Genomic DNA, 24,963 nt, shown 5'->3' with positions numbered 1-24,963 from the left:
CTTCATCTGGCCTTGTGACACAAGCCGGACAAAGGATAATTCTAGGATAAAATTTCTGGTGAGCACTCAGTATCTTATGTAATTAACTAAAGAAATATTGTAGTGTTGGGACCCCTGGGTGGCTCAGCAGTTGAGCATCTGCCTTTGGCTCAGGGTGTGATCTTGGCCCCAGGGATGAGTCCCACATTGGGCTCTCCACAGGGAATCTGCTTCTCCCTCTGTCTATGTCTCTGCCTCTCTCTCTCTTATGAATAAATTTAAAAAATCTTTAACAACAAAAAAAATACTCTCGTGTTTTAGACATTGAGCCAGCAGGTGGCCAAGTTAACAAGGTACTGAGAAAGCTGGGACTCCTTGCATGAACCTGGGGACTGTACACTTCTGGAGAGAATATCAAAGCAATATGAACTCACATTACTAGAAATACATGGTTTCCAATTTCAGTTGAGTCCTCTAAAATTTTGACCTGTTTGTATTTGAAATGCTCCTTTTCCCTTTCCTTCCCCCTCAAAGAATAGTTAAGAAAATAAAGGCATCTAAATATTATTTCTTTTCTCCTCTTTCCCAAACTTAACTGTATCACCACTCAGAAGAAAGCCTTTTCCGATTCAATGTGGCTGGCCTGGCCACGATTTGTTCTTGCCTCCTCAGCAACTCTGCTTCTTCAATTATCTTTAAAGTTCCTTTCTACCACTCTCTTCCATCATCTCTTAAAACTGCTCAAGTCTTCCTCATCCTAGAAAATGTTTCCGCTTAGAAGTGCATCTCTGTCTAGCTACAGTCCTCTCTCACCTTCTTTTCTCAGTCTCTAGAAACAATGCTATACACCTGCAGCCTCTGCTTTCTCCTGACCTCTGCCCTTCCAATGGGTTTAGAAATGAAGAGATCCTTGAATAAGTCTTGGGAATAAAAGATACAGCATGGGGAATATAGTCCATGGTATTGTAGTAGCATTATGTGGTAACAGATGGTAGCTCCACTTGTGGTGAGCATAGCATAACACATAGGAATATTGAATCACTGTGTTGTACACCTGAAATTAGTGTAACATTGTGTGTCTACTATATTCAAATTAAAAAGAAAAAGTAAAAGATGAACCTGAAAAAAACCTTTTTGTCCAGAAAATAAGGGAGTTTTCAGAGAATGATTGTACATATCAAAAGAACACAAAAGCCAGCTTGACAATTTAGAACAAAAATAAATAATGATAGTAAATAAGAGTAGATTAAAATGCACTGGGATCCCTGGGTGGCGCAGCAGTTTGGCGCCTGCCTTTGGCCCAGGGCGCGATCCTGGAGACCCGGGATCGAATCCCACATCAGGCTCCCGGTGCATGGAGCCTGCTTCTCCCTCTGCCTATGTCTCTGCCTCTCTCTCTCTCTCTCTGTGACTATCATAAATAAATAAACATTAAAAAAAATAATAAAATAAAATAAAATGCACTGAATAAAATAGGAATTCATAAGTTCATATTCACATAAATAAATTCATGAGTAAATCAAAAATTTTATGATTAATAGGATATTTATAGAGTTTCAAAGCAACTTCCCATAAAATATTCATTAATTACACAGAAGAGAGGAGTAACTTTACAGTGGAGAAGTCTGAGATGTACAGTATTAATCTAGTGATCAAAATTAACATCATCAGTAATGGGACAAATTTAAATTATATACTTTTCAGGGGCACCTGGGTAGTTCAGTGGTTGAGCATCTGCCTTTGGCTCAGGTCATGATCCCAGGGTCCTGGGATAGAGTCTTGCATTGGGCTCCCTGCATGGAGCCTACTTCTCCCTCTGCCTATGTCTCGCCTCTTTCTGTGTGTCTCTCATGAATAAACAAAAAAAATCCTTAAAAAATTATATACCTTTTAGCAGTGCAGTGACAGGAATGCAGCATGACTTCTGGAATATTCCTAGCAAAGATGTGTAACTTAAATCTAATCATGAGGAAACATCAGTAAACCAAAACTAAAGGGCATTCTGTAAAACAACTGGATTTGTTATCTGCAAAACTGTCAGAATCATGAAGTCAAGGAAAGACTGAGGAACTATTCAGAGATGACTAATTCTATACTAGATCCTGTTGCTATGAAAGACTTTATTGGGACACTAAGTAAAATCAAATGGGCTCTGAGAGTTAAATGGTAGTCATGTGTCACTGTTAATCTCCTGGTTCTCATGGTTGTATTTTGGTCAAGTATAAGAGTATTCTTGTTTGTAGAAAATACACAGTAAAGTATTCAGTGGTTTTTTTGTTTGTTTGTTTGTTTGTTTTTTGTTTAAAATTTTCTATTTATTTATTTATTCATGAGAGACACAGAGAGAGAGGCAGAGACACAGGCAGAGGGAGAAGCAGGCTCCCTGCCAGGAGCCCTATACGGGACTCAATCTGGGACTCCCGGATCACACCCTGAGCCAAAGGCAGACACACAACTACTGAGCCACTGAGGCTTCCCTAAAGTATTCAGAGTTTTAAGAAAGAGAGAGAGAGATTCCTGGGGAGGCAGAAGCTAGAAGGAAGTGAAGGCTACTGGTACAGAGCACCGTTTCTGTACCTCTCCCTTCCCTGTCTGCTCTGTGTTATTGTCACTGTTCTCTTCCTGAAAATCTCTCCTCCCTTGGCTTGCCATGACTTTGGTTCTTTCCTGATTCTTCTTCCCCTTTCTCCTTCTAATTTCCTTGTTTTCTCTATCCTTCTTCTGGAGCCTCTTTCTCATTTTCACCTTCCTCAAAGTTCTGCCCTTAACTTGTTCCTCTTTTCACTCTACATCCTCTTCCTTGGTGATCTCATCCACTTTTGTGGCTTTAACCATAGCTATTGCTGACAAATCACAAATCTACCATCCTTTCCAGATCTTTCACTTAAGAGCTCTCTCAACTTTCTGGTCCCATAGATACCTCAAATTTAACTACTCTAAAACTCACATTTTCCCAATCTGTGCTTCCTTGTTTCTTCCTATTTCATACAAAATGGAAACCTAGGAGTCATTATTGATTTCCCCTCCTTGATCTTCATAACCAGTTGGTAAATCCTAATCTCCCTACTAAACTTCTGTCAAATCCATTCTCCTTTGTATCTCCATTGACATTTCCTTTAGTAAAGCTCTTACAATTTCTTGACTAAATCGATTAAATTTGCTTCTTCTCCACCACTTTCCCAACTATCAATAGCGTACCAACTTGTGTCCCAATTTCTAGTCTGACTTCTTTTCTAAATCTGTCCTCTCCAAAATTTTCAGGTTACCCTTTTCAAAATATAAATCTGATTGTGTTTCCTTTCTGTTTAAGATCCTTCACTGGCCAGACACCTAGGTGGCTCAATGGTTGAGAATCTGCCTTCAGCTCAGGTGGTGATCCGGGGGTCCTGGGATCAAGTCCCTCATCGGGGTCCCTCCTTCACTGGCTCACCATGTTTACAAAATAGAATCTAAATTTTTTGGCATGGTAAGCCTGTGCCTTCATGACATGGGCCTTTCCTCCCTTTTCAGCTTGATCTTTCCCCATTCCTTCTCCCTGACCATATATTCCAGAATTCATAATATGTTTAAGTTCCCTGAGCATACTTTGTTTTCTACATCAATACTTTTACTCATATTCACTCGTCTTTGTCCTCTAATGGGGTAAATTTCAATGTTACCTGCTTTGGGAGATATGAGGTTATGCTCACTTCTTTCTCTGGCCCAGAGAAAGGTAGTGACAGTTTTCTGTAACTTCTCTATTCACACCTACTCCTATGGTTGCATTTATCAAACTGAATGGTAACCACCACATGAACTTCTTGGTAGAGGAATTATAGTTTAGCTCTGATCATTGATGACTATAGCAGAGAGCCTGACTCAGAGAAGGTGCTCACTAAACATCTGTTTAATTATGACAGGCACCTGAACACATCTTCTTCTTTACCAACAGAGTTGTATCTGTTGACCAAAAATTGAAAATAATACAGTATATTTACTTATCCAGGAATAGGGGACATTATTTGTTTGTTTCCCTGTTTGAATAGCCTCATATCACATTTTAAATTCATTGTAAACAGTTTCTCCTCTTCAACATACTATTCACAATTTCTTTATTGATCTTTTTTGTTCAGCCTTTTATAATATACAAGTTATAAAATGTGCCAGAGGATCACAGATAACAGAGGAAACTGCCGTCAAAGTATTCAACATAACTACAGAATAATCTATCCAATTCTAAAGAAAAGCCTTCATCTAAGGCCACATGCTATGGATGTAACTGTTATGTAGGAAGAATATGCGAAGCCGACTGTGCTGCTCAAAATTAGCAAATCAACAAGAGATACCTATTCTCCCTTTATTTGCGCACCTTCATTCTAGGACATTCTTATATTTACTTCATACCCGCTCACTTAAATTAAGGACATCTGCTTATTTAAGATTGGGATAGCCTGGGCAGCCCCGGTGGCGCAGCGGTTTAGCGCCGCCTGCAGCCCGGGGTGTGATTCTGGAGACCAATCGAGTGATTCTGGAGACCAATCGATTCCAATCGAGTCCCACATCGGGCTTCCTGCATGGAGCCTGCTTCTCCCTCTGCCTGTGTCTCTGCCTCTCTCTTGCTCTCTCTGAATGAATAAATAAATAAATCTAAAAAAAATATTAAAAAAAAGATTGGGATAGCCTGACAACAATAATAATATCTCATATTTATCTAGCTCTATCTCATCTGCACAATAGACTTAAGGGATTGTTTTTATACATTTTATCCTGATGGCTCTCTAAGCATGGCTAATTCTGTGAACCCATTGGGCCCATCCTATCCCTGATCCCTGGAATCCAGCTCTAGGTATCCTTTTTAAATCTTCTCATCCTTCTGTACTATACACAACCCCTGATCACTTGCTATAGAGATGGTACCATAGAGACATCTGAGTAAGTGTTATCTCCCACTCTTGACCACAGCCTGCACAGGGATGGAATTCTTTTTTCTTTCATTAATAAGGGTCTCCTTTCTGATCTTTATATTTCTGTACTGAGGGGAATGGGGAAAAAATGAAGCCTCACCTAGAGTTTCATATGGAATGTACATCTAAAGTTGAAAGTTCATTTTCTCTAAGAAATGAGTTTTCTTATTAGACAGTAACAAGCACAAATATGGAGGTAGAGCTACATAGATCCAAGGAAGAAATCAGATCAAGTAAGAAAATGGCTTTATCCAAGATTTCCAGAGAAATGTGAAGATCAGGTAAGTTGGGAGCAAGAAAAGTCGAAAAGAAGAGGCTTCTATTGTTCAGAGGCTTCCTGATATTTAAGAGGTCAGAGATAGAACAGTTCTTGGTGATATCAAAGTGCCAGAGCATGGTCAGAGTAAGTGAGTTGCTGAAGTGAAGGGAAAGGAGACAAAGTTGGTGTCACTGAACTAAGAGGTTAGATATCAGTGAGTCACACACATGAATATTGGAACCAACCAGAAGTATGGCAAGAGTCAATATTGAAAGGAGGACTATCAGCAATAAGAATAAGTTGTCAGTGACAGAAGAGTCTCCTGGAAGGTACTAAATGACAGCAGCAAAGTTGGGAGGAATGTAGCATGGCTAAATGATATAAACCTCACAGGAGAGAGGAATGTATGAGGGTGATTCATGCTGTTTAAAAACAATCAATCAAACAAATAAACGAGCTTTGGTTCAAAAAAAGTATCTAACACAAAGTTGAATTAGTCTTGACTTTGTTATGAACAAATATGGTCTTGAGCAAGTCATGTTATTTTCCCCAGCATTTGTTTTCTTATTTGTAGCATGAGAAAGATTCTTAAAATCTACAGAACATGCTGCACTTTTAATCATGAGTTTCATTTTTGTCTCCTGTTACCAGATTTTGGGTCATAAATCTATACCAGATTACCTGATTTCATGGACTTGCTCAATTTTTATCAGCTAACAAGGGCCAATGTCTTAAGAATCTGTCCCTTTGGTGGCAGTTTAGCAAAAGCAGGTAAAATTAGGTGTATATACCATCTCCTTTTTCTCTGAAACACTGTTATGAGGTAAATAATATAGTAGTGATCATTCCCACTTTGCAAATAAAACTGAAATGAACATATGGTATTTCCCATAGTCTTTTGTGTATTTATTTTTTCAAATGATTAACTTTTTGCGTATATATGTATGTCTCTTCTGACAAACTATGGGACCCCTGAGGATAATAATAGTAATAGCAATAATAATAATTATAATTCCTTTAATTTATGTATTCTTAGTACCAACACCAGTGTCTGACACATAATAGACATATGTGTTTACCAGTGTATAAATGATCATATCTTCATTAGAACACAAAATAAATTACTTAGTAATTTAAAATTTTCTCCCCCAAAACTTTTTGTACTCTAGTTGCTAATTTAGGCTTTTATCTGAATCATTTAGATAATTACCTTGAATCTTCAATTTCCTGGCCATGAAGTGACCAGATTAGATAATTCTAAAATTGATAAATGAGAATTTCTACCTAAACCAATAAATTCTCTTCATGAAAACATTAACACCATATTTGGTACGACAATGCTTCAAAGTCTAAGAAAGCAAAACTTCCCATGAGACTGAAGGGTCTTAAAATTATAATTTTTCTTATAAATTCAGATCTCAAATGTTATATGGACAGTCATAGAGAACAACTAGGCATGAAAAGTAAATAGAATAACTAAATTTGGACACATTAATTACATAAATATTCCTACATAAAAATTTTAATGATAGCACTTTGATGGATAAGGCAGCCACATCCTTTTGGCTTTATGTCTCAGCCTGATTCTGTTTTGCAAGCATAGCCTCTCTAAAACCTTCTCCCACTGAAATGTTGCTTCCAATCTAATATCAGAACACATGAATTGTGCGTTGTTTTTCTTGTGGTTGTAGGTGCTCAATAAAGTATTCCATCCTCCACTGTGATTTCCCAGCCCTCTGTGGTCTTATGATGGGGCATGCTGAATATATGGCTTCTGACAAATCTCTCCATGATGATACCACTGTAGCCATTACCAGGAAAGTCATCTATAAATCCACCAGTCATTGTATATTAGCACCATAGATCACGAGGAGAAAAATTGTAGTGCCTGAAGAGAAATGGCAACTGCCAAACAACATGATAGAAACATAAAAGAGGAATTGCCATCCCCATCTACCCCATGCAGGCCAACTATTTGTTCCAAAGCTAATGAAGTGACAGGGTGATTGGTGGCACAGAGGAATGGAGAAGAGTTCTGTCTGTCTCAAAGTAATGAAGATGTCTCCTTTTTTTTATCCTTGTATTTCTCCTTGATCCTTTGCACATGGTAGCTATTTGCTAAATACTGATTAAATAACTTACAAAATGGTTTAATATGGTTACAAATGGTTTCCTATAATGGTCTAGCCAATATAGGAAAAATAACAAATATAGAAACTCAAAAGTATAGCAATCTGGTACCATTTTCAGTAGGAATAAATGCCCTTATGTTTTTCAACAGGCTTCAAAATTACCACTGTATCCCAGCACATGTAATGATAATCATAATGATTACTTTGTATATTTTTAGAAAGATCTATAAATCTAGCACTCTTTTTTTTAAAGTCAGAAGACTGTATGGTATAGTTTGCAAAGATCACCTTGTAAAGTGTTTAAGAAGTAAAGTACAGCATAGGGAATACAACAAATAATATTATAGTAACTTTGCATAGTGATAGAGGATAACTAGACCTATGGAGATTATCACTTAATAATGTATGAAAACATCAAATAACTATATTGCACACCTGAAACTAGTAGAATAATGTATATAAGCTACAATTCAATTTTTAAAATGTAAAAAGTTGGAGTTTAAAGAAGCCAACTCTCAAGTAACCAGGTAAGTCAGCTAGAGAATCAAGGTTCTGGATGAATAAGGTTTTATTTGGATGTGAACACTTTTTTAAAATCATAAGTAGAATACTTCATAACTATCCCCGGCTTTACTTTTGTCCATATATCAATGCTTGCTAATAATGTGTGTGCCTTTAGCTAAAGTACACATTGAATTAAATATATTAAATCTTAGTTCATGCTTTAAACCTAAAGAATCATGGTTTTAAAAACTACTCATGTCATGCCTGTAAATTACATCAAAATTCTCCATGACTGCAAGACAAAAAACAGTTCAAAATCCTCCTTGTCCCTGACAAAGGAACACCTTTTATTGTTCCCAGCTATTTCAACAGCCTAGTACATAGAATTCCATGCAACTAACATTTTCATAGTTTCCCCCTTCCATTTAATAGATCTCCTTTATATGTTTCAGTAAAATTCATGTTAATTATCTTTGAATCACATCAAACTCTACTTGGGCATATCTTTCTTGAAACCAAAACTCTTTGGCACATGCTTCAAGATTCTCCACTTTTTATCCTTATATCAATAAACAGTCACAGAGTCACAGAATATAGGAAACCACATTTGAGTTGCTATCTTTATTATTAGTTCTTGGATCACACTCTCCACTCGAGCCAAGTTAACCCACTTACTTTATCCCCTATAGGGACATTCTTACTATTGCTTCTAACTTTTGCAAATGTAATATTAAACAAAATTCTTTTCTCTGGATTTTTTTCTAGCTAATTACAGTCACCAATATTTTCTTTTAATGTTCCCTAAACATGTATAAACTCATGTATCTAAATGTCTACGTGTATCTTTTACTTGTTTTACATGTGTTCAAACTGTACCTCTTTTATAGTGTAAAGTACTTAATAACTGAGACCAGGTCTTCAAATTTTTTATATACACCTTTTGGTATAGTAAATCTTCAATTAGAGTTGAATATCTGATGGCTTTTCATTTAAATTACCTATATTGATATATTTATCTATAAAGTGGTATGGTGTATATTGGAAAAGCATACTGTCAAGGAAATTAATAAAGGCTGAGTGACCACCAGAGTTAGACAGGAAGTAGTTTGCTGGTGATGAACATAGGATTTTATGCTTGACCCTTTCTTACTTAGTTTTGATGTATATAATTAAATCCTAAAGGACATAAAGCTGATCCTAAGATGATGTTAAAATGAATTAAATAATCAAATCCCAGAACTTACTGATAAGGTAGATTTAAGCTAATAATTTTACATTTAAAAGGAAATAAAAAGCAAAGTCCTACTCTGAAAAAAATAACAATATCAATATGAATAACTGCCCAAGCATAAAAAGTAGGAGATATGACCCAGCAGTAGTACATATCTTTTAAAAGACTTCTGGATAATAACTTATCTAAGACCTACTCGAGTTGTCTGTGATGATGCAGGAATTAAAAACTCAAATAAATCGGTGAGAGAACTGGTGAGGTATAGCATAAAGGACAGAGAATTTATTGATGACAAATATCACATGGAACAGGAATTTAAGTTGTTTTTGGATGATTCCCAGTGGTTGATGGAGAATTAGTGGAAATTTCAGGGAGTCGAATCATTATATACAAAAGCTGACTAATAGGTGAAATTCTGCTTCTGAATTTAAGTCCTATATTCTCCCACTCTCACTAGAAATCCTAATCACAAATAGGAAACTCAGAGCATATGGGAACTACTTTTTGGCAAAGATAGTGGTGTTTTAATCATCTTTAGTTGGTTGACCTAAATAACCTTTGAAGACACTCCCATGTCTTATTTTGTGACAAAAATAGAGTAATTTATTAAAGTAACTTATTGTGAAATAGTTTGAAATCAAGATAAGAAAGATGTGAAAAAAGTTGCTGGTGCATGGGTAGAAAATATGGTATTTAGTAGAAATAAAATTCTTATATGTACCTTCAGTAGCTAAAGTAATATTTCACTGACCCTGGAGGATTTTCGTCTGATGTCATTAGACTTTTAGAGTATGTTTTATATCAAATAGAAAAAAGGCTTCTAATAAGTAAAGGATGAAATTTTGAAAGCTCCCAAAAAGGGCAATTTCACATAAAATGTAAGCATCAAAAAACGGTGCACTACAATGAAAATGTAACTGTAAACAAAAAAGCACCTTATAGTGAAGAGTACTGTATAGGAGCATAATTAAATTCTTTATCATAACAATACTCACCTGACCCTATGAGACAAAACACTGACAGAGAAAGGCTTAACACAAGTGAAAATGTATCCAATCAAAAAAAATTTTTTGAAGCTACAAATTCAGGGAACATTCTTTATTGGACTTGCTCAATGCTCTTAACGTAATCAACTAGAAGTATTTTAAAGTATTGCTTTCTATAACTTTTTGAAATAAGTTTCATTCTTGATGGGGAATCTGCATTTCATTCCAAGGATGAAATTCAGTGTCCTTGGCCAAGATATTCTTCACAGAAGTAGGCTATTTTTGTATTTTATGCTTAGCATATTTAAAGACACATACTTCAGGTGAGCAGCTTGCTCTAAAATCCACTCAATTTTTACTTGTGAATAAAGCTCAATCATTCAGTACCCATCCTACCTCAATATTCTCCTCAAGAACCAATCCTGGAAGTTTTCTGGAGAGCCCACTGCAGGTAACCACATGTACACCAATTCTCTTTTGAGTCAAGGAAACTGACAGCTGTCATAGATAAGTGTGGCACAAATTATGTGGGAGAAGACTGAAAAGCACATAAAAAAATATAACAACAGAATTCTAGCTGGATTAAAAAATAAACAACAAACAGAAAATATCTCCAGGCTTAACTGCAACATAAAATAAAATAATAAAAGGATATAAAAACAATTCAAATAACAGGATGCCCCAACTGTGATTGTAAAGTCCATCAAAATTAACCATGGAAATGAAGATACACCAGCCTAGTCACTTGATTATTAACTGTACTAGCCTAACTTCTAATTAAAAAAGAAAAAAAAAAAGATGATAAATTGGCTAATTTGGAAAGGAGAGGTGAAGGTCACTGGAGGTTCCAGAATTTCTAAGCTCCAAATTGCTAATATCCAAACTGGCCTCTTTCCTGAATAGTGCCCAGATGGCAGAGACACCACCGATATGTGGTCTTAGCTTCTTTTTGACAAGGAACTGTCACCAGTAGGTGACCCCATCAGTCTGAAGGCAGGAAAATTACTAAATGATGCAAGAAAATGCCTGCAGGCCAGTACACCATGAGTCCCTGAGATGAGCAGGAGGGCAGAACCTTAGGAAAAATGAATTTTCAGTTGGAGCTTATACAAAAGAGACTGTTATCTTTCTTTGCAGATAGAAGAAAATAAAATCAATTTAGTTTCCACAGATATTATGTCTAATAAAAGAAACAAATTCTCCTTTAGAGTAAGGCCATATAAAAAAGGCAAGGTGAATGGTGTAAACTCTTGGTAATAGACACCAAAGTTAGCTCTATTGCTGTTCTATGAACACAATGTAGTCTGGAGTCAACTACTATAATACCATGGAGACATTATCTCTGCCACACACATCAGTCAAAAGGCAGAAAGGAAATAAAGTAATTCAAAGTAATATAAGGGTGAAATTGTAATGTGAGTCCTTCCTGAACAAAATTGGCAAATTCAAGTCCAATTAATTTTCCAAAAACATAGTTCTACTTGTCAGAAAGCAACTCACTATTAGCAATTATTTTTAAGCAAAATGATGGAACTGGAAAACAAATTGAAGTTTATCTTCTCTCTACTCTTCTCTGTTCCAAAATAGATAAATATTATATTAAAACATGGAAAATAAAACTAGTGTATAAAAGTATGAAGTATTACCTCTAGATAGAGGAATTTGTACCTCTTATCTCTATAAACAATTAAACCTAGCTTAATGGAGAGAATTATTTAATATATGTCACATTCCATCTAGATTTCACTGTTCCCTTTTAGAGAGATCTAATGCTGATAACTAACACATCTTGAATTTATGCTTTCAAGCTGTTCTGCCTAAACACTAGAGAAAACTATATTAAGCATTAAAGTATAGGAAATTAACAGTAGACATTAATATGCACGAAATTAACATTTGAACCTAAAAGTGTGTCTTTAAAAAGTTATATGAGATTTTTGTTGGAAAAGGGATATGTCATTCATTATTAAAAATCAAGATTCAGAAACATGAGTCAGTTGTTAGAAGTCACAATATGGCAGCAGAAAGTTTTTTTTTTCCAAAAGCAAACTCTGAAATTATAATGTATTATTCTACATTATTTTTGTTTGTCCTGAAAGCTCTGCTCCCTTTATAATATTAAATCATTGGTTTTCATTAACAATCACCATATAACCACTTCAGTAAGAATGCTTCTTCATTTCTAAAATCAGACTTCACACCAGTAACTGAATATTGTGTAACTGTTAAAAGAATATGAAGTCATACCTTTCTTTCTTGGCCTTTTTTTTTCAATAATTTGATAGTAAGAAATATGAATGCAGCAATATTCTCAAGATTCTCTTCTATATGTCAGCATATATACACGAACTGTTCTAGGCATTAATGTTTAAATCAGGCTCTTGGTTTCTTCAGAAACATAAGCATATAAGAGAGTTAAGAGTAGTTGACTCAAAAGTCTCATTTTATCCCCAAATGTATACAGGTCCCTCTCAGAGGAGGAGAGTAAAAGAAATATTTATAAGAAATACTTTGTGAATTTATGTGAGTAAAACCATAAAAATCAATGTTTTTAATCTTAAGTAAATCTATTTCATTTTTAAAAGCCATTTTAAGACAAATGTCTACTATCCTTTTATTAGTAATTGATCTAACTAAATTCTAATAAGCAAAGTCATTGTGTAAGAAGAAAAATACTAGACCAAAACTCAAATCCAAGAAGTCACCAGTGCTATTTCTCAAAAACAAGAAAATTCTTGGGAGGAGTGATGACATCTGGACAATTTTAACATATGTAATAGAAAATAAATGGTTTAAACTATTTACTTTTCAAAAAATAAAATAAACTATTTGCTTTTCCATTGTATCTCAGACACTCCAGAATTTGAAATAAGTTTCTGATATATGGAGGGAGATGACTGCATTAATCCAACATTCACAGGTGAGCTTTGGATGTGAAACAAGGGCCATATTAAGACAAAGAACCTTCAGCTGTTCAAGACAAGATCAAGCTTTCGAACCCAATGCAGGGGACAGCATGGTGTGGTTTCTTTTTCTTTTTTTTTTTTTTTTTTGGTTTTGTATTTGTTTTCCTAATTGCTCATATTGGATTAGTCTACTAAGCTTGGGAAAATCATAGCCAGTCTCTTAACAGGAGTACACCACCTTGGGCAAACAAGCCTTTCAAACACAAACTCAGAATGTGAAGGCAGATATCTAAGTCCAGAAATTACAGTTGGACACTGTTTATGGAGAGTTCGTATCTTATAGGCTCCTCCTATCCCCCAAACACCACTGGACACAGTTTTCCTACACCATTATTACAGAATGAGGATAAGAGGCAATGGCTTGGTGGGTGTGTACTGACAAGGGGTGAAGTGTGTTTCCCACAATGCTGTTAATAGACAGACAATACTAGGATCACGATGGCACATCATGCAACGGACTCGCTTTTCTCTGTACCTTTCTTTCCCAAATGCAATGCCTACCTTCTGTGTGGACTGCAGAGACATAGGTCCAATTGTAACGTTTGACTATGTCAAGCATTGCCCTTGCTTGCAAAGTGTCAGAAGGGACAACCCTCAGGAAGTATTTGTACAAAGTTTTGTCACTCAGGTCGATGCTCGTAGCAGAATATGCAATCTGGGGGATGTCGAAGAGCTGAAGCAGGTTCTGCACTTGAATGGCTACGGAGCTGGAGCCCGGGCCGATCACTCCCGCAATAGGCTTCTTAGTCCTGCCTGAGGGGAGGGACTGGCCGTCAGGCAGGCACCGGTTGAGCCCATCCTTTTCGTCTCGAATGGAAATCAGAGAGTCCCTGATGAACTCAATGCTCTGCTCCAGAGCCACGGAGGAGTGCCAGCAGGAGTCTCGGATCTCACTGCCCAGAGTGATATTGGGCAGGAGGACGGGGTCCGCGTTAATCTTATCCAACGTATGGAACATGGCCTCCACTCTCTGGATGCCGTACTGCTCCCGGATCTCCCCACACTTCCTCTCGGGCACCTTCTCGGCCGGGGGCTGGTGGTGGACTGAAAAGAGGGCCCCAATGATGACATCTCCGTCCATTCTGGCCACCGAGCGCTGAGACGAGGCTTCCGCCAGCAACACTTCCCTGCCGGGTCCCCTAGGAAGAAGGGACATCTCCAAAAAGATCGCCGGGAAAAAAACCAAGAGGAGCCGGACCATTGTGCTGAGGACCATTGTGCTGTCCGTAGCCAGCCCGCCGCGCTCCCACGCGGGTCCTGCCAGCCGCCTCTGCGGGCTCGCAACCGAGACAGATGCCCGACGCCTGCCTCTCCCAGCTGGGTCCTGCGGGCCAGCACCGCCGGTCCGACACTTTCGCCGCCTGCACCCCCGCCTCCTTCTCCTCCTCCTTCTCCTCCTGGGCCTCCAGGACCACCTCCTTGTCCTGGAGGCGTTTCTAGGGGAATTCGAGCCCCCTTCTTCTCCCGTGCATCAAAGTAAACTGGTCACGAGTACAATGGGCGTCGTGGTGGCAGCCGTGAGCTGGACGCTGCCGACAAAAAAGGATGAAAAGCAAAGCTCCGTTATCACAGGACCTTTTTCAAAACTCCGGGCCAGTGATGTTAATAGTTGCCCGGTCCATTTCATTCCAGCACATCAAGGTATCGGCTGGAGGGACGGCTTGGGAGGCAGCTATGGTCAGGGCGGAGGACGGTGCGTCCTGCCCGCAGTGCCCTCAGCGGTCCCTGGAGGCGCAAAGCCCCGCCGACCCTCCCCTTCCTCCAGCTGCAAGCCTTTTCCAGGACCCCAAATACCCATTACGCTTACAGGCTTGAGGGGGGAAAGGGAATAAAATGGAGGAGGAGCTAAATCGTTTAACCCACGAGAACTTTCCGGATTTGAAAAGATCAACTTTTCCCAGAAGAAATTTGGAAACTCATTATGAAGGTGGAAGCATTACTTCAAGATGAACACAAGAAAGGCATGTGCCTTTTACTTTAACTACTAGGGGTTGAAGAGACCTCAACATACAAACCGAGTAGTAAATATAATTTGCCAGGTTGAGGAAATCCATATTAGTTACTAAGGCAACGCCTGGTAAAGTCTCGGCATGTCGGAGTTTGGTATGTCTCCCACACCCTCCCCCCTCCACCACCACCCCACACTTATCCGAGAAGTCAGGCTTACTGTAGATGTTCAGGGAGAAAGGGTGCAGATAAGGTAACTTGTTTCCCGCGATGGAGGGTGGAGGGACGAGGTGGAGGGGGGCCCCTGCACTCGCCTAAATTGGGACCTTTGGCTTTGCACATTTCTAGAAAGGGAACGGAGGGGAGCTTCCGTGTAGCTCTTGCAGCGGTAGCCCAAGCCTGGCCGCGTTCAGAACCCTGGACAGTGCTCAGTCCAGCTGCAAACACATTCCCCCGCAGGACCAGGAGGGGACGCCTTGATCAGCGAGTTGCAATTCTTTGACCCCCATCTAATCCCTGACTTTGCTCTTTTAACCCTCCTCCCTGCATTCTTTACACACACACACACACACACACACACACACACACACACACACCCCTCCCCTAGCCTCCCACCTCCCCTCCATTCTCATTCTCTTCGTCTTGGAGCCAGGGCTCCTGCAGGTATGTTCAAACCCGTCTGCTTCGGGGGCAGAGGCGCCAAATCTCAGCCGCCTGTGGGGCTGAAGTTGGCTCCCTCTCGTTCCTCCCAGCTCCCTTTCTCAAGGTGAGAATCGGACGAAAAGGAACTAAGGGAGCGGGCGGAGAGCAAGAGCACAGGACGTGAGCCAGGCCAAAGGAGGAAGACAACCCAGGCATCCATGGGTCCCGACACTTCCCAAGGATGCTAGACTAAAAGAAATAAGCGGAAGATGCCCCTGGGACCAGGAGGAAATCCCATAGATGGGGACTGTGTCTGCCAATGTGGGTGGGTTTCACCGCCCGGAAGTGTCTGCTCACCTGGATCTGCTTGGAGAATTGGACTTGAGACGTACCTGAGTCCGGGTAGACAGCGCTACGGTCCTCGGGCCAGAACACCGCTCGGGCCACGCTCGGTTCGCGGACGCCTCAGCTCTAATCCAGACGGTGCAAGGATGCGATCTGGGCTGTACACTAGTGCCCTCTTTCTTCAGCACTATTTTACCGCAAGGAAAAAAAGAGGGAGGGGGAGGGGGGAAAAACAGGTCACCCAAGGCTTGTCTATTATCTCATGCATAAAAATCAGTGGTTGGATGGAGGGGGGAGGGAAAGAAGCTAGGGAGAAATGAGACAAATTAATTTCTCTACTACCAGAGGGTTCTTAAACTGTCAGATATATAAATAGTCAGATCTGGCAAAAGGAGTGGGGAGCTTCTTAGGCTGCTTTAGGTGAATATTCTTTGTATATATTTCAAGGACCCAAATATATTTTCCCTGAAGTAAAGCCCCTACTTGAGGGAAACAGAATTAATACATGTGTAGACATCTAGAGAAAGTCTATTAGTAGGCTGCAGGGGAAAGGCTGCATAGGGTGGGAGTAGGGAAAGGAGAGATATGCACATCAGGAATCAAGGTAAGCCAAAGGAAGAGAAGCAAACATTGGCTGCATTTTCCAGGTCAAGATGTAAATAAATTGAGATGAAAGTCAAGTCACACGAAAACACTGGAGTGAAAAACACTTATCCAAATTCCTCCCAGGCTGCTATCACCCTCCCGACAGGTCTCCAGTGTTGGTTCTTACTGTGTGAAAAGTGGAAGTTAAATCACATTCCTCTGGGAACATGTTGGCTGAGCAGAATGTGTCCCAGCTGCTTCAGAGGGGAAAGTGACAGTGTGCCTTTCCACTCTTGTTCAAGGCTTTCTATTTGTGTCAACTCCAGAGAAGAGAGATCAGCTTATGTGGGTCCCTTATAATCACCTTGCTTGTGTCATCATTATTCTATGGACTGGTGCCATGTCCAGCTGGAAGGGACAAACCACACATGGTATTTTTAAATACTTTTTTTAGTGTGTTCCATGAAACTTAAGAAAGGAAATAATATCTCCTGTCCAGAACAGATTCTCTTTCTCATTCTGGTTCTGCTTTTATTCCCAAGTGTCAGATTTTTCTGGACTTTAATTAGACAACATAAGGAGGATTGGTTTTTCTTTTCTCTTTCCACAAATAATGCACTGAATCAGGTAATGGCCTTTAGACATAAAGGTTCTCAGTTCTGGAAGTAATAGTATATTTACTCAAGGAAAATAGGAAGAAGTCAGTTTCTCTCTTCACACATAGGGTAAAATGATTCTCTGCCTGTACCCTTAGAGAGATGTCTGCTCTAAGTAGAGCAGGCCAAAAGTGTTCACAGTGCATCGTATTATCTCACTTATTCTAATAGTCATTTAAGTTCCATTTTAGATAATGTTATTCTAGTAAGATAAACCTAAACATGATTTTCCTGGAATATTTCATAGACACAGTGAACATACAAAGATTTCTGTGCATATATAAACTATTAAATATGATTTGCAGGATTAGAGAAAGCAATGTCTCTGAAGTCCACATTTAGCTTCAGTGTGTACTCTTCAAAGCTGAATATTTTTAATACATTGCATTGACATAGTTTGGGAAAGAATCTGCTACTGGGGGAATAATTAATATTCATATTTATTTGTTCTTAATACAGTCCAAGTAAAAACTACACATTCAGGCTGGCTGAAACAAATCATTTTAAAGAGGAAGAACTTAGAGATTTTAACATAGAAGATTTATATGCATGTATAAATTAAATAGTGCAGGTGTTAAGAAAATTTTTAGTCTCAAAAGTCTTGACTCGATTTTATCAATTAAATTTATTGTTAATTACTTAAGACCCTTAGAAGGAACAAGGACAAAAATAAGTCAAGAAGAAGGCATTGAGAAAGAAGACAAGATTAGCCAAATATGCTCTTTCTTTCTGAAAATTAACACGTTATCAAAGCAGGGAGGGTGTAATACATGTACAGACAACTCAGGAAAGGTTCTATTAGTAAAAGTGAAGAAAATTACTAAGAGAATGAGTTACATACAAATTAACAAATATACGTGAATACATTAATATAAGCATATATACTAATTTATAGGAGTTCAAAAAATGTTAAAGGTCCATGAATGCAGAAATGCTGTCAGTGTGAATATTTATTCAGTGCTAATAGTGTAGAATATTACATTCAGTATGTGATTTTGCAAGGTAGAAAGTGTTATGAGTATTTTGATTTGGGAGATCTATTTTATACAAAATGCAGTGGAGATTGAGTGAAAGATCACCCAAATACTATCTTAAGACAATGATTTAAGGTGTGGCTGTAACAATAAAGACCAAAAAAAAAATGCTCATTGTTCTTATATGGTAATGAAACAACATTATCCATAAACAAAATTGTGTCACTCTCCTTAAGAATGTATACACAATTTTCATTGCTCTCTGATCATAAAGGATATCATAGAAGAACTGGTCTAGATTTTAAATAAGCAAAAGGATGTAAAATTTTCCTCATGAATTCAGTTAAAGATTCATATTTTTTCAAAGTGAGCAAGAATAAGATTTTTTAAAAAAGAAAAAGATGGATAAGTTAACCACATCTTCCAAATTATAGTGTACCTTAGGGGGTGCTTTGAAAAATAGTTTACATAGTCATTGGAATATGGAAGTGAAGCATACACAAGAGGTAATAGACTTGTAACTGAAGAGGCAGTACTGACTGAACATAGAAATGGGATCAAAGAAGGTCTTTGTAGAAAATTGATTTGTGGAAAATTGATATGTATTGTATTACTAAGGAAATATAATTATGTTCAAGTAGATCAATGTTGTGGAAAGCAAATACCATGGTTTTCCATAAAATAACATGTTCCATGGACAATTAATTTAATCTAGTGTTACATTTCTTATATTCTTATATTTAATTCATGGGTTCAGCAAGATAACTCAAGCCCCAATGAGATTTTTCAGTTTCTTTATCCAATTTTGTTTGCACATTGCTTAAATCAAGAAGGAAACTGCTATATCCTCATAGAATGCAATGCTCTGAAGCAAAGACAATAAAAATTATAAAATAAAATCCCTTTATTTTAGAAACTCAAAATATTGTTAGGAAACATGATTAACAAAGTAAACAAAATATTTTTAAAAAACTAAAATAAGCCAAATTTAATATACATTCAATTGATTTATTGGTCTGATTAATTAGGCTATAACTATATATGCAGACATAGGACCAAAAGCATCAGTTTTCATGAGCAAAAAGAAATCAACACTGGCTCTGTGGACTCATTCAGATAGACTAGAAAGCATGCATTTTGCCACATAGTGTTCCATCACAAGTATCCAAACATTTATGTTTAAAGTATTAAAATGCTATTAAAGAGAATAAGGAAAACACAATTATTCTGAAAGCACAATAAGGGCTACAATCATTGCCTGCTTTATACCCTGCTGTATCCCATTGTCTAAAAATAATGTCTGGTTCATAATAGGGGCTAAAATGTTTGTTGAATAAATGAATGGATATACTCTCCCAGAACACTAAAAATATTATCTTTTTTATGTCTTTCTTTAAAAATATCAAAGCCAAGTAGTTTCTAGATATTTCTGAGTGATTCTTCTTATAATGTTAGAAGAGTAATTACTTTGCAACTATTTCTCAAGTGCAAGTAACTAACCTAATTAGTATTAAATCATTGGAAACATATTTATATTACAAATTTTGTTTCACTTGAAGTACTAAAATTTGTTCCAAATGTGAAGAAACCATTTTCATTACCGTACTGCATTTGCACCAATAGCAAATAAAAACTTAAAATTTTTATGAGGGTAAAAAGAAGATAATACATAAAGGGAACTTCACCTTTATCCAGTGTTGTGGCTATATGATTTGAAAATAACCACTTGAAAAGATTCTCAGAACCATCATATGAGAACTGTAAAACAAGCATAGTATCCTAGTCCTGGAGAAGGGAAAATTGAAGAATTTGAAAATTCAAGAATCTGTTCCTTGCCTAAGCTTAGTGAACAAATCAAACTACTGTATCAAACTACATTTATTCCAAATTCATTAGTTCATAAAGACCAATGATATGGACTGACGTGTTACTTATTTTCATTTTACTAATGAAATGTCTTTAAACTGATGCTCTCTTCTCAGAAAATGCTAAAGTGATAAAGAAAGTGAATTTGAATTTCTTTCCTTTTGGGCCTTTCATCAGTTGAGGGCATAAGCATTACAGGTGATTGTTCTATTTGCTTAAAATAGCCATCTTTTATAACAGTTCTAATAACAGCAGTAACCTACTTGCATAGTCTCACAGTCAACTTCTGAACAATTAAGAAGGGAAAGTATCTAAATTTTCAAATCCAACAAAAGCCTTCATTAGAAAATGACTTATATTAATACAGTTTCACCTACACAAGAAATTAAATTATTATTCCTGTTTAAAAAGCAATATATTGTATTCCTACCTCACTGTAACAGAATATATACTACATGGTTGTTATCTCTCCAGCACACCACCAAAATAGTGATCTACCTAAAATACAGCCCTTCTCCTTTCAACTTCATGGTTCAATATCTACAATATATCACAGTTGCTAATAGAATAATGTATAAATTCCCCAACTTGGCAATCAAAATCCACTGAATGGGGAGGGGGTTCATTCAAGCAATACATAGTAACAATTTGTATCTATTCCTTCCCTTCTCTAAGGTGGACAAAGTTGGAAGTGAGCAGCTGACCAGAGAAAGCTGTCTCAAATGCTCCTGAGGAGGCATCAGAAGAACAAAGGCAAGTTTTGGAAAGTTTCCTAGGTAATTCTGATGTGACCTTTAATTGAAAGCTACTGACAAAATTTTATCCCATTCTCCTACTTACACTTTCTCTAACCAAATAAGCATTGCATTTTTCCATACTTAAGGTCATACCTCTCACTCCATAAATAAATAAATAAATAAATAAATAAATAAATAAATAAATAAATATTTACCCATCTTTCTTTTTTTTCTACGTACTTGCCCTTCTTCAAAATTCATTTCAAATTCAGCTTATCCATGAAAGCTTCCAGTTCCAAAGGAAATCATGGGGAGAAGGGAGTGCTCATTTGGCATTTTTACGTGAGATGACACTGTAAATAATATTTCTCATTTCCTTAAATTTGTATTTTACCTAGCCTCATTCACAATTGCTGCTGTCACTTTCAAAATAGTGATTTAGGGCAGCTCAGGTGGCTCAGCAGTTGAGTGCCACCTTCAGCCCAGGGCGTGATCCTGGAGACCCAAGATCGAGTCCCACATCAAGCTCCCTGCTTGGAGCCTGCTTCTCCCTCTGCCTGTGTCTCTGCCTCTCTCTCTCTCTCCCTCTGTGTCTCTCATGAATAAATAAATAAATAAATCTAAAAAAAATAGTGATTTATCCCAACTATATTGCCATTAATAAAAATAATTTACTAATTATTTAATAAATAGTAATACATTTTTTAATATCATTAGTCTCAGTAAATAATCACCCTTTCAGTGTGGATTCAATTTTCTGGGAGTGGACAATTGTTACCAAAATTATTAAATAATAAAAAGTAACCAAATTCCTTGAAGAGAGAGAACTATGTCTTGCTCACAATTCACTCTCTAAAACCTTAAGAGAAAAGAAAAACAAAAACCTTAAAGAGTAGCTATAACTCAACAAGTATTTGTTGAATAAATGGATAAGTTTTGGATCATAAATGAAATGTGATTCTGAAGAAATTATATTTCTTTGGCTCTAAGAACAATTTCTGAAGAGTGGGTCCAAAAATATTTGAGCAACTGCAAAATCATTGACTTTCTGAATGAAAGTAACGGTCATTTGGATATAAAAATATGAATCAAAGTCTATATTTTTTAATTATCATTATTTTTGGTCACATAATTATATGATTTATTGGGGGTTATTTAGGAAATAATGATTAAAATTTAAAACTTCATACACTATTTGATTTAAATTTTATTTTTAAAAAACATGCAAGATGCATATACAACTAAAGGAAATTACATCAAAATATTAACAGTTATTAGCTAAAGAATGTAGTATAATTGATAATTTCATTTTTTCTGTATTTTTTCCTAGAATTTCTGCAATAAATATGTGTTAATGCATTAAAATGTTCCACTAAGCTGGAAAGCAAATCAAATAGTTACCAAATATCTTCTATAAATGATGGTGGGTTCAAAGAACCAAGTTTACTAGGTCATAGCTGCTATCTTCACCTGCTTTATCCACCATCTAAGATATTCCATTACCCTTTTTATGTAATAAGAACTCTTTTGAATACTGCAGACACCATAGTAAACAAGATACATCTCTGGCCTTCCAAGAGCATGGAGTGAGAAGCACGGCTGGTAAATAACAAGTCCAAAAAAGTGTGGAAATCCAAAGCCCTATGGAACCATGTGGGAAGGGCACTAGTGTTTTATTCAAAGTTCAAGAAAGGCCTACCAGAGAAAGTAACATTAAAACAAAGATTGAGAAACAAGTGGGAGTGACCTACGTGAAGAGAAGAATGAATAGGCAAAAACATAGTCCAGACAAAGAAACAGCAATAGTCTAGAAACAAAGGAGAGTGCAGGTGTTCTAGTGCAACTATAAATGATTGTCAATTCCAATGCAAAGTAATTTAGGACGGGAGTAGAAGTAAGTTGTTCCTCTGAGAAAGAAAGACACAATAAAGTGCTTTGTAAATCATGTTAAAGAATTTGGAGAGATTGTAGCAAATAGGCCTAATAAGGTTGAAATTGGTGGAGGAAGAATAAGTCACATCGTTATATTTAAGATTTGGAAAGATGACTCTGATAAAAGCGAAATTATGGATTTCAACAATGTGAGAATCAAGAACAATTTAAAAGCTGCTAGACTATAAGGGTTTTTTAGAAGAAATCAGAGAAGAATATCTTTGTAAGTTTGAGGAATGAAAATATGTCTTAGACACAAAATGCCATAAATTTTAAAAATTAAGAAACTGGACTTCATCAAAATTTAAAATGTCTGTTCCTCAAAAGATATTAGTAAGAAAATAAGAATACAAGCTACAGATGGGAAATATGTGGCAGACAGAGGGATAGAGATGTATATGACAGAGGTCTTATATCTAGATTATGTGCATAACTGCATTATCTGCTTGACACAGGTTTATTCCTTGAGTATGAGTAATTTACTAAAGCTCAGAATTTTCATGAAAAAGGTTGCTTTGTAGGCTTAACGATAAAGTTATTTTCCATACTTAAATAAACTCATTTAAATCATTCAGATATACTGAATTTATACTGATTTATAAATCCTTTACATGGCCAAACCAGCCAATCCAGTTCACCATGGAAGCACTTAACAATCAATACACCATGCTGTATCATTAATACAATTGGGACTATCATGTTGATTCTGGTAGCTGGCCCCAGCAAACCACACCAACTAGTTTGGCTGACCACCTATAATCTGAGATTAGGATTCTGAAGTAAGCTTATTATTGCACGTTCTTGAAGATTGAAACACAATAATTTCTAAGGTATTTTCTGCTTTTCTTGCAGTTAATGCTTTTCCTGCTTAAATGTCATTTTTCCTACCCTATAAGTCATGATAAGTTCACATGATTGTGAACTTACAACTACTTGAACAATTAGGAAATTTATAAAGTCTTGATTTTTCAAGCTTATGGCATAAAAATCTGGTATTCTAAAAGAGCTGAGGGAGATGTGAAAGCTAATTACATAGTAATAATGATAACAATAATAGTTGTTAGTAGTGATGATGATGGTAACAAGGTAGCAGAAAAGATCCCAGGTAAAAGCTCTAAGAAACTTCAAGTGGCTGAAGAAAAAGAACCCAAAAGAGGGGAGGGGCATCCAAAGAAGTATAAGAAAAACCAAGACAATAAGATGTTAAAGAAGCTAAGAAAGAAGAGGACCTCAGGGAGTAATGGGTGTGCAGGATGTTGCTGAAACACACAAATTATGATTAGAACATAAAAGTATCCCCTGAATTTAGTGACATGGAGGTACCATGACTGGTAGCCCTATCAAGAGCAATTTGGTCAAGTGCTGGGAGTAGAAACCAGACTGAAGTGATTTGTATAATTAATCAGATACAGAACAATCCAAGAGAATTTACAGACTCATTTTTAGAATTAATGAGAATTCTGCAAAGATGCTATACTAAAACCAACTTCTTTCCTACATACTAACAAGTAAGAGAAAAAATCTAACTAAAAAAATTCTTTAGTGGCACCAGTGTGGTTCTGTCGGTTGACTCTTGATTTTGGCTCATGTTATGATCTCAGTGTGGTAAGACTGAGCCCTGCCTTGGGTTCCACTTTCAGTGTGGAGTCTGCTTGTACCCTTCCCTTCCCTACTTGTGTTCTCTCTCTCTCTCAAATAAATAAAATTTTTAAACAATATATTCTTTAGGTCTGGGTAAAGAAGGCAAGTTGAATGTATTCATTTACTTTTGTTTTCTTATTAAACCTCATTAAAATGACAATAAAGATATTCTTAAACCATAAGGCAATGAAAATAGGAAATGAGAAAATGTGGCAGGAAGAATTAAGACATAAGCTAAAAAAGCAACTGATTTTGAGAAGATTCAAGCAAGTTAAATTTTAAATTGGCAGTGAGAAAATCCATAGGCAATTTACAGTTATACCACAGAACCTATATCCAGAAATTGGAGGCACCAGCTACCTCTAAAAGTAGATATGAGAGTGAGGCTAAAAAATAAGAGAATTGGTTAAAATTTAAGATGCAGATAGAGCCTCAGACCTCCTCATTTATTCCAGATAGCTAGTTAACAGCTTCTCCTCCCTCATCATACAGAGGAGAGCGGAAGGGAAATACAGATCTGAATGATGAGACCCACTAATCTGCCCTTCACCCCTACTCATCTATCTGAAAACTGGCATCCAAGTTTATGTCTTCCATATAGGAAACTGGAAGATGCTTCCCTGGGTAATCTTATGAGT

The 24,963-nt window shown here is 37.0% G+C and overlaps 1 protein-coding gene across 7 annotated transcripts in view; it reads right to left on the bottom strand.

The window, feature by feature from the left end:
* Window positions 1-16,115, bottom strand: part of GRM1 (glutamate metabotropic receptor 1) — a 394,410-nt gene extending 378,295 nt beyond the window's left edge. For 5 of the 7 annotated variants that reach the window (XM_025422500.3, XM_049113507.1, XM_025422504.3 and 2 more), the window contains exons 1-2: window positions 15,982-16,115; window positions 13,502-14,529 (exon numbers count right to left, since the gene is read on the bottom strand). In XM_025422500.3, coding sequence (XP_025278285.1) covers window positions 13,502-14,216 — 715 coding nt within the window. In that variant the 5' untranslated portion in view covers window positions 14,217-14,529; window positions 15,982-16,115. Of the gene's footprint in view, window positions 1-13,501; window positions 14,816-15,946 lie in introns of those variants that run through there. The other 2 variants (XM_025422501.3, XM_049113504.1) reach the window with 2 other exon arrangements.
* Window positions 16,116-24,963: the final 8,848 nt, after the last annotated feature.

The sequence above is a fragment of the Canis lupus genome, chromosome 1, assembly GCF_003254725.2.
Source record: "Canis lupus dingo isolate Sandy chromosome 1, ASM325472v2, whole genome shotgun sequence".
In the NCBI taxonomy this organism is placed as follows: Eukaryota; Metazoa; Chordata; class Mammalia; order Carnivora; family Canidae; genus Canis; species Canis lupus.
This window is presented reverse-complemented; position numbering and strand designations above follow the sequence as displayed.